Raw genomic sequence first — 12564 nt, forward strand, 5'->3', positions numbered from 1 at the left:
TACGCTCACATTGTTTGCTTTATTTCAAACAGACTCACCTTGATGGTCCATCCTCAGGCTGAGTGTGTCACATAGGTGACGGATTGTAATTGACAATTCCTGAAATTCCTGAAAGGATGTGTAAAGTGTGTGGGATTCTCCAAGTGATTCTTCAAGTGACTTTGTTTGTCCTGTCTTTCCAGAAAGGAAAGTAACTTTATACAGTTCAGCAAGGCCAGCTATGAAGTACTTGTGCTTTACTTGAGTATTTGTGATATAAATATGTCCCTGTCCAATGTTACTCAACTACTTTTAAAAAATCCGAGTAAGGCGAACACATAATGGACACCACAGATTTATCATATTTTTTGGGGTGTTTTGGTGGCTATTTAAAGATTTCTTTGAAATATTTTTTCTTTATTATTATGACAGCCGTTTCTTGTGAAAACTCAGTGGTATTTAGATCAAATTATTTTGTCAAATTTAAATCATTATTTCTCTTTCCTCTTCAACTATTATTTTTGCTTTAAGATGCTTTAAGTGAATATTTTATCTGACGTAGGATATATTCAGTTTGAGTATTTTTCACTTTGAAAAACTTCTTTGTTTTTGTTGCCCAATTACATTTATTTTTATGAATGAATTAAAATAAGACACATACAGGACTGTCTCAGAAAATTAGAATATTGTGATAAAGTTCTTTATTTCTGTAATGCAATTAAAAAAACAAAAATGTCATACATTCTGGATTCATTACAAATCAACTGAAATATTGCAAGCCTTTTATTATTTAAATATTGCTGATTATGGCTTACAGTTTAAGATTAAGATTCCCAGAATATTCTAATTTTTTGAGATAGGATATTTCAGTTTTCTTAAACTGTAAACCATGATCAGCAATATTAAAATAATAAAAGGCTCGCAATATTTCAGTTGATTTGTAATGAATCCAGAATGTATGACATTTTTGCATTACAGAAAATAAAGGACTTTATCACAATATTCTAATTTTCTGAGACAGTCCTGTACGCTACGCGGTAGATTTAACGCAGAACCATAAATCCGGCTGCAGAGCTCAGGTCAGGATTATGTGTTTCTACCACACGGGGTCCTCATTTTCAAAACAAACAAAATGGCGGCGCACGTGAGATGGGGTATTAGGCAGCTGTTCCGGGCAAGAAACACGGTTCACTTTAGGTTTGACTCTCTTCTCCTACTACATGTCGTGTTTTAAGCGCTTTATACAGCTGATGTGGTAGCTTTTTATTGCTTATAGCCTAAGTAGAGTCTACCGTGTCGCTGTGTTAGTGAGGTAACACCTAGCTACAGCTAACTACAAACCTGCTACGCAGAACATCGCTTTGAAACAATAAATATGAATAAAATGTCGTTCTTTCTTCTTCAATTCACGGAGGCTTTGATTAAATACTTCCCATCCGAAGTATTTGACTTCTCCTCTAGATAAATTAATTTGCTATTTTCCTAAAGGGCTTACATTTTTAATAGTGTGGCAATTCATTACTAATATGTGCAGATGTATTACTTTATGTGTGCATTGAAAGGTTCCCAGATGGAATCAGAAGTTCGTACCGTTCACCACCAAAGCCCCAGAGCTTCAGAGCAGCGCAGACTCTGGCCGGGACTGGACCCACACACTCCGCCCGTGAGTACCAGGGTTGTTGCTGCTGTTATTCCTCTAGGCCAGGGGTTCCCAACCTTGTTTCCTTGTTCCCCCCCTACTTGTGTCTAAGACCAGCCAGGCCCCCCGACCCGTACGTACTAGTCTTTAATTGAAAAAATGAACATTAATTATGTTTTTTTTTTAATATACATTTCTTTTTCGTTTACTCTGTATACATTAGGGATGTTCGATTTTGCCCAATAATAAAATCTCGATTTTTTTCTCTCAAAATCCGATTTTCGATTACGATTATTTTGTGAATTGACAAAAGGCAAAGAAATGATTTCAAATATGCTGTTTTTTTATTGAACATTTGCCCCATTGGGCTTTAAGTGCAAACTTTGCTCTTATTAAACCAAAAATGAATGAATAAAGTGCAAAACTCTGTAAAATAAGTTGAAAAAAAGTTTTAGAAAATATAATAAAATATAAAGTTTTATCTCTGGAAAAAAAAATCAGCAAATCAGCACTTGCAAACATACAGTAAGTTATATTTCCAATTAAATAAAACAAGACATTTTCTAATTAAACAAAACTGGGTCTTTGCATGCTAAATAATAACAAGAGTACCTGGCTGCAGGCAAGATGGCCGACAAGGGCGCGGCCATTTTTTCCAGCCATACCGGAATTCCAGACCGGAAGTTGGTCTTCTTCGTGTATATTATTCGTCGCGCTGATCCAGACAGGAAGTCTTTTTTTTTTTTAACTTTATTGAAAATATATTCATATACAAACAACAAGGCATCATATCTTTTTTCCAACATGTATCAGGGAAAAGGTGCATAAAGAGTACAGAGGAAAAGAAATTAAATTTAAAAAGAAAAAGGAAAATAACTCAAAGGGCTAGGGCTTATCCAATAAATTATATTCTTCAATTGTGTTCAAAAGTTGTATTGCAGGAAGTTGGTCTTCTTTGTGTATATTATTCGTCGCGCTGATCCAGACAGGAAGTTGGTCTTTTTTTCACAATTCTTTATTTCAAATTGTCAACAATATTTATATTTTCCTATTTATCCGTGTTCTATTAATTCTATCTTATTTTCTGGAATCCACTTAAACACAACATTACACTATCATGCTGGCAACAGTAAGAACTTGACTTGGAGTTCTTTTTTGAAATCAACTTTTTATTCTCATATCAAATAGAAAAACAAACATGCATAGAAAAAAAGACACAAAACAAGGTAAACGCATGAACAATGAGCAGGAACAAATTACACTGAACATAATGGAAAAAATATCAAGATCAAAGATCAAAAGATTAAAAAAAAAAAAAAGACTTAAAAAAGGCTCCCACTGGCCATCTTGACCTCTTGGGGGGGGGGGGGGGGGGGGCCTTAAAAAAGGCTCCCACTGGCCAGCATGATCTCAGCCTTCAGTCTGGTCATGCCCTCTCCTTCAAGGATTTTGATCAATATCTGAAAAACAGTTAAATGATCTAATCATACTCTAACGTGTGCACTGTTTTGGTTTCATGTTTTCCAAAGGAATAAAATATTGACCACCTAATAATTTCCTTCCATTTCCCAAGGAAGCTCTATTGACCATCTTACCTCTGGGAGCATTACATCGAAAACAAAATCCAGTAGTCTTATCTCCCCTCCCTTTATTTTTGCTCCTATTCCAGTGACCTCCTCAATCACCCTCAGTAACGCAAAGATCTATTGAAAATAAAAGTACAAATCAATAAATTCATCTTTTATATGTTATATATCTGTGAACACACGTATACATGACTGATGGCATTTTCATTTATTTATTTATTTCATTTATTAACACCAGTGGGGCGAGTGTGTTTTTCTGTTAAAACTAAAAAAAGGAATTATTTAATAAGATCTCTTTTTCAGACTGACATCACCTCTACTCCATATGTTGTTCCGTACTGGTCTAATATTCTTCCTGGACTGAACTGGATCCATATATGGAACCTTCCATACAAATATTTAATTACAAATAAAGTTAGAGAAGTGTCTTACAAACTAATTCATAGATATTACCCAGCCAAACATTATTTGTTAAAATTTAAGAAAGATTTGTGTGTTGATTGTTCCCTGTGTGAATCTGAACCTGAAACTGTAATACACTTATTTTGGTTGTGTAACTCTACTGCCATCTTCTGGAGAGAAGTAACCCGTTACATCACCTTGAAGATTGACTCTGATTTTTCTTTAGATTGGAACAATGTACTTTTTGGTGTCCACGATGTCAAAAGTAAGAAACAGAAAGAACTGTATGTCATAAACTTGTTAATAATATTAGGGAAGTATCACATACACAAAGGGAAATTTACTCACTCGAAACCATCCTTTATTGCATTCCAAAAGGAAACTGAACAGTACATGCAAAGTATTTGTGACTCGAATAACAAGAAAGCTATGAAAACTTGTGATTTGTGCACCTTATTTTCTGTATTTATTTAGCAGCCTACCCCCTGGCTGATGTTTGATATTTCATTGATAAGACTTGCGTTTGTATTGTTTGATTGTTTGTTCTGTTAATAAAAAAAAAAAAAAAAAAAAAAAAAGATAGCACACCAAGTTACACAAGGAAAGACAAACCTCCGGATCAGCGCGGCGAATAATATACACGAAGAAGACCAACTTCCGGTCTGGAATTCCGGTATGGCTGGAAAAAATGGCCGCGCCCTTGTCGGCCATCTTGCCTGCAGCCAGGTCCCTCTCAATAATAATGCAACCTATGAAGGAGGTAGAGGTGTGTAATGTCAGTCATTACATTTGCTATTCACATTTGCAAGTTTTTTGCAAGGAACACGAGCCGGTCTACCGCATCTGGCTTGAGGGATGCCCGGTGGCATGTTACAACGCCCCCTCCTACACTAAAGAGCCTCTCCGATGGGGCACTTGTTGCAGGTATTGAGAGGTATTTCCATCAATCATTAATATGGTATCAATCATTAATATGTGTGCAGACAAGGTAAAAAAAAAAAAGTGAAAAATCGATTTTACGAGTTTCACGTTTTAACATCGTTCTAATTACATAATCGTAATTACGATTTAAAATCGATTAATCGAACAGCCTTATTCCCAACCTTTTTTCCTTGTTCCCCCCCTACTTGTGTCCAAGACCAGCCAGGCCCCCCGACCCGTACGTACTAGCACCAAAATACTCTTTAATTGAAAAAATGAACATTAATTATGTTTTTTTTTTATACATTTCTCTTTGGTTTACTCTGTATACATATGACTTTGTTTTTCTGCAATGTCACCAATGTATAAAATACGCACAAAAGAACATAAAAGGACTTAAAAATATTTGTGAAAATGTCTCTATTAATATGAGACCAACATTTTTAACATTTTTCCTTTAACAACCTGTTGGAGTAGATTAAATGTTGAGTAATGATATAATAATAATAAGGAATGAAATCATTTCCTGTGTTTGTCACCAGTGTATAAAAAACACAAAAATATTCAAGACATTCATAAATTATTCCTAACAATGTCTTATGAATGACTCATTCGCAAATATAATTTTTACAACTGCATAATTTCAAAGCAGATAAAGTTTCGTGCCCCCCCAGAGATCTCTGGCGCCCCCCCAGGAGGGGCCCTGACCCCAGGTTGGGAACCACTGCTCTATGCCGTCCCCGGTTGTACGTGTGGGTTGTTGTGTTTTTAAAGACCTTACCATGCAGACTTAATTGATTATCTTTCAGTGAGACCCCTGTCCATCCAGACTCAAGACACCCCGAACCCCCTCAGCCTGAAGTTCCTCCCTGGTAAACCTGTACTTGGGAGCGGGACGCTGGACTTCCCTTCTCCAAGCTCAGCTGGATGCTCAACATTAGCCAGGTTGTGTGTCAGATTCACTGTTTTACTTTATCACTCTTACCCCCCGTTCACACTGAAAGCGTCACGGGCGTCATAGGCGTCTGGCTGCCATTCATTGTCTATGAAAAACGGGCGTCGAGAGGCGGCGGGGGCGGCGGGAGCGGCAGGAGCGTCGGGCGGCGGGCGCGGCGCGTCAATTTGAAAGTTGAAAAATCTGAACTTTATGCAAATGAGCAGCGGCGACGCCGAGGCGTCGTCCAATCACAGACCGGGATTCCCGAAGCGAGAACTCTCAATGCAGATTGTACTTTCATGTAGACACAAACGTACACTCATTCACATGCGTACAGGAGCAGAGCTGTGCACTTACAAACTTATTTGATCAGGAATTAATATATTTCATCCAGCAAAATGACATTTTTGCTGGTTTGACTGCCGTTTTTACCTGAACTGCTCACGTGAAACAGTATCTGATGGGTGAGGAACTGGATGGTCCCAACGATTTTATTTGCTACATTGATCCAACGAAAAATAATTAAAACCCGTGCTTATTAATCACAAAACACAGGTTAAACATCATGACCAAATCCGCTGGGACCCGGTGTGTCTGTGTTCAGCGCACAGACTGCAGCTTCGCCTGATTTATGGTTCCGCGTTAAAACGACGGCGTAGCCGTCAGCGTAGGGACGCGGTGCGGTGTGCGTCGCCGCGTACCCTACGCCGTAGGTTCTGCGTTGGTGTGACGCGGAACCATAAATCAGCCTAGGCGGATTTATGGTTCACCGGGAGTGGGCTCTGGCGGTTGATGTTGAATCCACGGACCAAACTTGTTAAAGGAGCATCAAACTCACTCTTATCTACGCGGAAATAATGCTAAAATATAAAGAAGGCGTCCCAAAGTGTGATCTATGGTGAAATAGGAAACTGAAGATGTGTAGGCTGTTCCCACTGTTCCCTTCAGTTCTGCAGCGCAGCTTTAGCCCCGCCCACCCCCGCCCCGCTGCAGGCACTGACGCTTTCAATGTGAATGCACCAAGCGGCGAGATGCTGGCGTCGGGACGCCCGTGACTCTTTCAGTGTGAACGCAGGGTGAAGTCCATAATAGTCATCCTGAAAATTCTGTTGTTTTAGGATGTTATGGGAATTGGTATAATGGAAAGATTATAATATTTAATATAATATGATAGTATTCTTTTCTTTCTATCCCCCTCTCTTTCATGAACAAGTGGTACAAGGTGTTGATTGTAATATGCAGTCAAGGAAATGTTCCTTTTAGCATCATTCTTAGTATTACAGGACTGTCTCAGAAAATTAGAATATTGTGATAATGTCCTTTATTTTCTGTAATGCAATTTAAAAAAAAAAAGAAAAAAAAAAAAATGTCATATTACAAATCAACTGAAATATTGCAAGCCTTTTATTATTGTAATATTGCTGATTATGGCTTACAGTTTAAGATTAAGATTCCCAGAATATTCTAATTTTTTTAGATAGAATATTTGAGTTTTCTTAAGCTGTAAACCATGATCAGCAATATTACAATAATAAAAGGCTTGCAATATTTCAGTTGATTTGTAATGAATCCAGAATGTATGACATTTTTGCATTACAGAAAATAAAGGACTTTATCACAATATTCTAATTTTCTGAAACAGTCCTGTATATAATATAAATGGATAGTAAATGGATTAAACTTATAAAGCGCTTTCCAGCTGTACTCCTACAGCCTCCAAAGCGCTTTACACACGCACACACACATTCGCACACTGGTTGTCGGTGGAGTTGCCATACAACGGCGCTGGCCTGACAACCAGGAGCAACTGGGGATTCAGTGTCTTGCCCAAGGACACTTTGGTGGACACAGGAGGAACTAGGGCTCGAACTACTGTCCTTCAGGTTCACGGGCAAATGCTCTACCAACTGAGCCACCTACCCAATAGTAGATCAGTAAATAGTTGTGATATGCTGTTTCTTATGCTTATAATTTCAGTTGTTTTAGGAAAGCAGAAATTCTAATCAAATGTGTGCATAGAATCAGTTGCTTGCACAATACTTGGATGTTTCTGGTTTTACATAAAAACAAATAAAACGCAACAAACAAAAAGAGGAAAATTATCTTTTTTTCTGAAGACTTAAAGGGGACCTATTATGAAAAACACGTTTTCTCTTGCTTTAACTTATATAAAGTGGTCTCCCCTCAGCCTGCCAACTCAGAGAAGGAGGAAAGCAACCAAATTCTGCAGTGTCTGTACAGCCGCCCGGATGAGCCATCCAGTGTGATATGGCTTCTACGAGCCGTTCAGATTCTGCTCCCGTCGTTACGTAACCAAAATGCGATTTACATAGGTTGGCCTCCGATGCGTGAAACCACGCCCACAACTAACTCCGCCGGCCGGAGCTTCCGCCATTTTTTCGTAGCGGCGTATCGCGTCATTCAGGCAGCCAATCAGCACAGAGCCTCATTATCATAACTGCCCCGCCCACTCAGAATCCTGCATAGATAATGAGGTTAGAGAATGAGAAGATAAAGACATGGCTCAGAGGCTGAATTTCTAATTTATTTAGCAAAAACAATCAAAAGCTTGTTTTTAAGACATTCAAGGCCTGTTTAAAATAGGTATTAGATGCCATAATAGGTCCCCTTTAAGAAAAGGAAAACCTTTGAACCCATTACTCTGATCAGATTATTTCCCCTTTTTCTGATGGTTTTTGAAGATTAGCCAAAAAAATCCAAATATACTTATGAGAACAATGAGTGTGTGGATCAATGGTGTGGGATTTGCCATTATACATCTGTCAGCCACGCCATTAAAACCACCTGATTTAATATGGTGAAGTTCAAAGTAAGATCTACATACAGGCCTGAACACATGATTCCCTGTGGATTACCATACTGGCACGACATTATCAATTGGATTAACTTTGTGTGTCTTTGGTTCTAATGTTTTGGTGGTGTAATGATTGTCTCTTCGTTTTCTGACGGTGAAAGGTTTGCTTGGTTCATACCGTTCACTGTCCATGTGAGTGAATGTAGAAAACATACAGTCAGTGTGATAGATGCCATTTAAAAAAAATTACACTGTTGTACTCCAGCCCTTTTTGTGAAAAAATAACAGGTGACATGATTACATTGCCAAAGTGTGATGTTTTGTTTGCTTATACATTTTTCCATAACTGGAATCCATCTTGCAATCATTAAATGGGCCAAAACTATTTCTTTTTTTTTCCCATTCAGTTTTTAATTTTCATTTAACAGTGAATTTCTTTTCAGGAACATATTTGAAATTGAGGGAGTGAAAAGTGTCTTCTTTGGCCCGGACTTCATCACAATCACAAAAGTAAGTAATACAAATACATCTTTTCTTTTGTCATTGTTTGTCAGGAGAAATAAAATGATACCTTTTGTTATCAGACTGATGAAGAGGTGGAGTGGACAGACATTAAACGTCATGCTATGGAGGCCATTTCCAAGTTCTTTGAGAGTGGTGACCCAGTAACAACAGGAGAAGTGCACAATGAAAGTAGTGAGTGGGAATTTTGGTTATATGCAACTGAATGAATGTACCTTGTATAGTACTTTTATATATTATAAAGTATTTATTTTATTGCAGGTTTCTCTGAAGATGACGATGAAGTTGTATCTATGATCAAAGAGCTTCTGGACACTAGAATCAGGTGCAAAACTAACGTTTAACTTGTCTGTCCTTTGCAGTGGAGTTGCTTACTGCTTGAGAGTATGGATTTTAGAAATAAAAATAATTTTTTTTTTCCTTTTCTTTAAACTCACAAAAATGATAATGTTGTAAGGACTAAGATAAGTCTCAATCAGTCTTGACTAGTTCACTAAAATGTGATACGTTTTTTTTCACTCATAAGGCCCACAGTACAAGAGGATGGAGGTGATGTCATCTTTAAGGGTTTCGAGGACGGCACAGTAAAGTTGAAGTTGGTTGGGTCCTGCACTGGTTGTCCCAGCTCTACGGTCACTCTTAAAAATGGAATTCAGAACATGATGCAATTCTATATTCCTGAAGTTGAAAATGTGGAGCAGGTAATTTACATTTTTTCTTTATATATAAAAAATGCATCTATTTTTGTTTTGAGACTAATTATCTTTAGGGACAATAATAAGCTGCAAATAAAGCACTTAGACTGGATATCTGAATGTGTCTAAAATGCTAAACTTTAAATGGTTTGTAACCTGGGAGTATCCCAAGGTTGATAAATAGAAACCCTTTAAAGTCTGTCGAGTTGGAAACAAAACAGTGTCTAGAGTGTTGACGGGAATTAAAACTGAATTAAGGGACTGCTGACTATTCGATTAAATTTTTTTCAATTCAATTTTATTTATGTAGCATCTATTTCGATACAAGTTCTCTCTAGGTGCTTTCCAGAGACCCAAAACATGACCCCCGAGCAATTATTGCATAAACAATGGCAGGTAAAGTGGTAAAAAAAAAAACCTTAAGCCAAACAGTGGCAAGGAAAAACTCAGTTTTAGGAGGGAAGAAACATTGAGCAGGACCTGACTCATAGGGGGGGGGGGGCCCTTCTGCCCAAGGCCAGCGGGCAGAGCAGGACAAAGGGAAATAGGGAGATCATGTTTAGATCTTTATTAAAAATAGTAATAAAAAACCCCAAAACAACTAAACAATAAACACTCAATATTTTTGACATACAACAGATATGGTTTTTGTTGTGTTTGGAAGCACAGTAACTTGGTGCCGAGACTTTTTCATTGTATTAAAAAAATGTCCAATGTCTTTTTTTGTCTAGGTGGAAGATGAAGTGGATGAAATTAATGCAAAGGTTTTCGCTGATGTGGAGCTCAAATTAAAAGAGTAACACCGTTCTTAACCAACAGACTCCTGAACTGTCAGAGAGGAAAAATGCGTTTCACTGTATAGACACATGGCTATGTATTCTTCCCACGTATAACTATACTTACTGTATATCTTAGGACTGAATATTGAGAATTTTCTTCAGCTGCTTTGTATCCAAACATGTTTAAGGTTTAACTTACATGTACAAATTGTACACTTTTGTTGCTATGAAAAGTTGATATACTGTATACTGTTAAATGCTGTATTTTTTTGTTGAAACAAAAATGTTCTGCCGTGATGGTTGTAAAAGATGTTATATTTATTTCTTATAAATACTGTATATTGAGGAAAAAAATTCTTATGAAGGAGATTTTATGAAATTTTGTGAGTGGTTAAGAAAATGTGATGGGATGCTCCAATGAATACTGTTGAATCCATAATAAAGCAAAACTAAACTTTTGGGTAATTAAATACATCATCTATAAACTGTATTACAAGAAAGTGTTTATGAAAAAAAATCAATTTAGCCACCCCTCACACAGAGTAGGTTTACAGATTTGATATGCTTTAATGTGAAAATGTTTAAATTTGCTCTACTGTAGCATATTAAAGATCACTGGTTGACAGCCCTTCTTTGTAACAGACCTTTATTGGATGAATTGCCTTGTGTTTGTTGCTTATGTCAATACATTCAACATATAGAAAAAGGGTATGGCAGCTTACACGGACCAGTCTGTTTTGCATTATTCACACACAAAAGGCTTGGATTGTTTTTATATGTTGATATCATTGTCGTGGAAAAAACTATTAAACGCTCTTTAATATGTTCTTTCCAACTAGGTGAATAACTGGACTGAAACTGAGTGTCTACGTTGTAAAGAATAAGACTTGAGAGATGATCCAGATTTCAGTAGATTTAATTAAGCAGTTGCGTGCAATAGGGTCAAAACATATGAGGCACCTTGATGTAAAATGACAATGAAACAAAGGAAGCATAATGATGTTAAACCATAAATGATTCATTCTTACGATTTGAGTAGACAAAAACATCTTTAAGGTCAGTGTTAATCATTTTGAGCAGACTACCAGTCTGTAGATTTAATAGGGCCAAGACTAAATCAGAATCAGGTTTATTTGGCCAAGTCAGGTCAGACAAGACAGGGAATTTGACTCCGGTTGTTTCGCTCACTGTACAGTAAATAGACAAATGACAGCGCTTATTAACATATACAATTTTTAAAAAAAGTGAAAGGTGCAGCAGTATTATACAGGACTGTCTCAGAAAATTAGAATATTGTGATTTTCTGTAATGCAATTACAAAAACAAAAATGTCATACATTCTGGATTCATTACAAATCAACTGAAATATTGCAAGCCTTTTATTATTTTAATATTGCTGATCGTGGCTTACAGCTTAAGAAAACTCAAATATTCTATCTAAAAAAATTAGAATATTCTGGGAATCTTAATATTAAACTGTAAACCATAATCAGCAATATTAAAATAATAAAAGGCTTGCGATATTTTAGTTGATTTGTAATGAATCCAGAATGTATGACATTTTAGTTTTTTTAATTGCATTACAGAAAATAAAGAACTTTATCACAATATTCTAATTTTCTGAGACAGTCCTGTATATATGTATATACATGTATATATGTGTGTATATATATATATATATATATATATATGTGTGTATATATTTATATATATTTATGTATATATATATATATATATATATATATATATATATACACATATATATATATATATATATATATATATATATATATATATATATATATATATATATATATATAATGTAATCTATGCAGAGCCGTCTGGGAGATTTGCAAGGCCCTGTGCGAAATGGCTGGGGGGGCCCCCGTGTGCGAGTGGATACTGGATACAAAACACATACACACGTTTCTTTATGAAGCGTTGCATTGACAAGACATGACAAGTCAAGATATTTTTTATAGTAATGCCTGTTTATTAAAACATTGTTCACACACAAATAATGTTACATGAATCAAATCAGCCTGTTACTGAGAGCGACTCAGGGCTGCCGCAAGGGGTGTGCGAACGGTGCGACCGCACAGGGCCTCGCGCCCCAAGGGGCCTTGCGCTATGGGCGTTTTTTTTTTTCTTTCTCAATTCTTCGTTCTCAATTTTTTTTTTTCCCCTTATGAATATCAACAGTCACGTTCCATTACAGACCTAAATGTGTACTAGTCTGTGCATATCAATAAATATATGTGCAATGATGCGCGTGTCTGTTGTTCAATA

The 12564-nt window shown here is 36.7% G+C and overlaps 1 protein-coding gene across 1 annotated transcript; it reads left to right on the forward strand.

The window, feature by feature from the left end:
* The first annotated feature begins 1110 nt into the window (after positions 1-1110).
* On the forward strand, positions 1111-10903 carry zgc:110319 (uncharacterized protein LOC796111 homolog). The gene is made up of 8 exons (XM_061745522.1): positions 1111-1176; positions 1542-1642; positions 5337-5472; positions 8723-8789; positions 8864-8975; positions 9063-9126; positions 9328-9502; positions 10228-10903. The coding sequence occupies exons 1-8, from the start codon at positions 1112-1114 to the stop codon at positions 10294-10296; spliced, it is 789 nt and encodes a 262-aa protein (XP_061601506.1). The 5' UTR covers position 1111; the 3' UTR covers positions 10297-10903.
* Positions 10904-12564: the final 1661 nt, after the last annotated feature.

Source organism: Cololabis saira, chromosome 17, assembly GCF_033807715.1.
Source record: "Cololabis saira isolate AMF1-May2022 chromosome 17, fColSai1.1, whole genome shotgun sequence".
In the NCBI taxonomy this organism is placed as follows: Eukaryota; Metazoa; Chordata; class Actinopteri; order Beloniformes; family Belonidae; genus Cololabis; species Cololabis saira.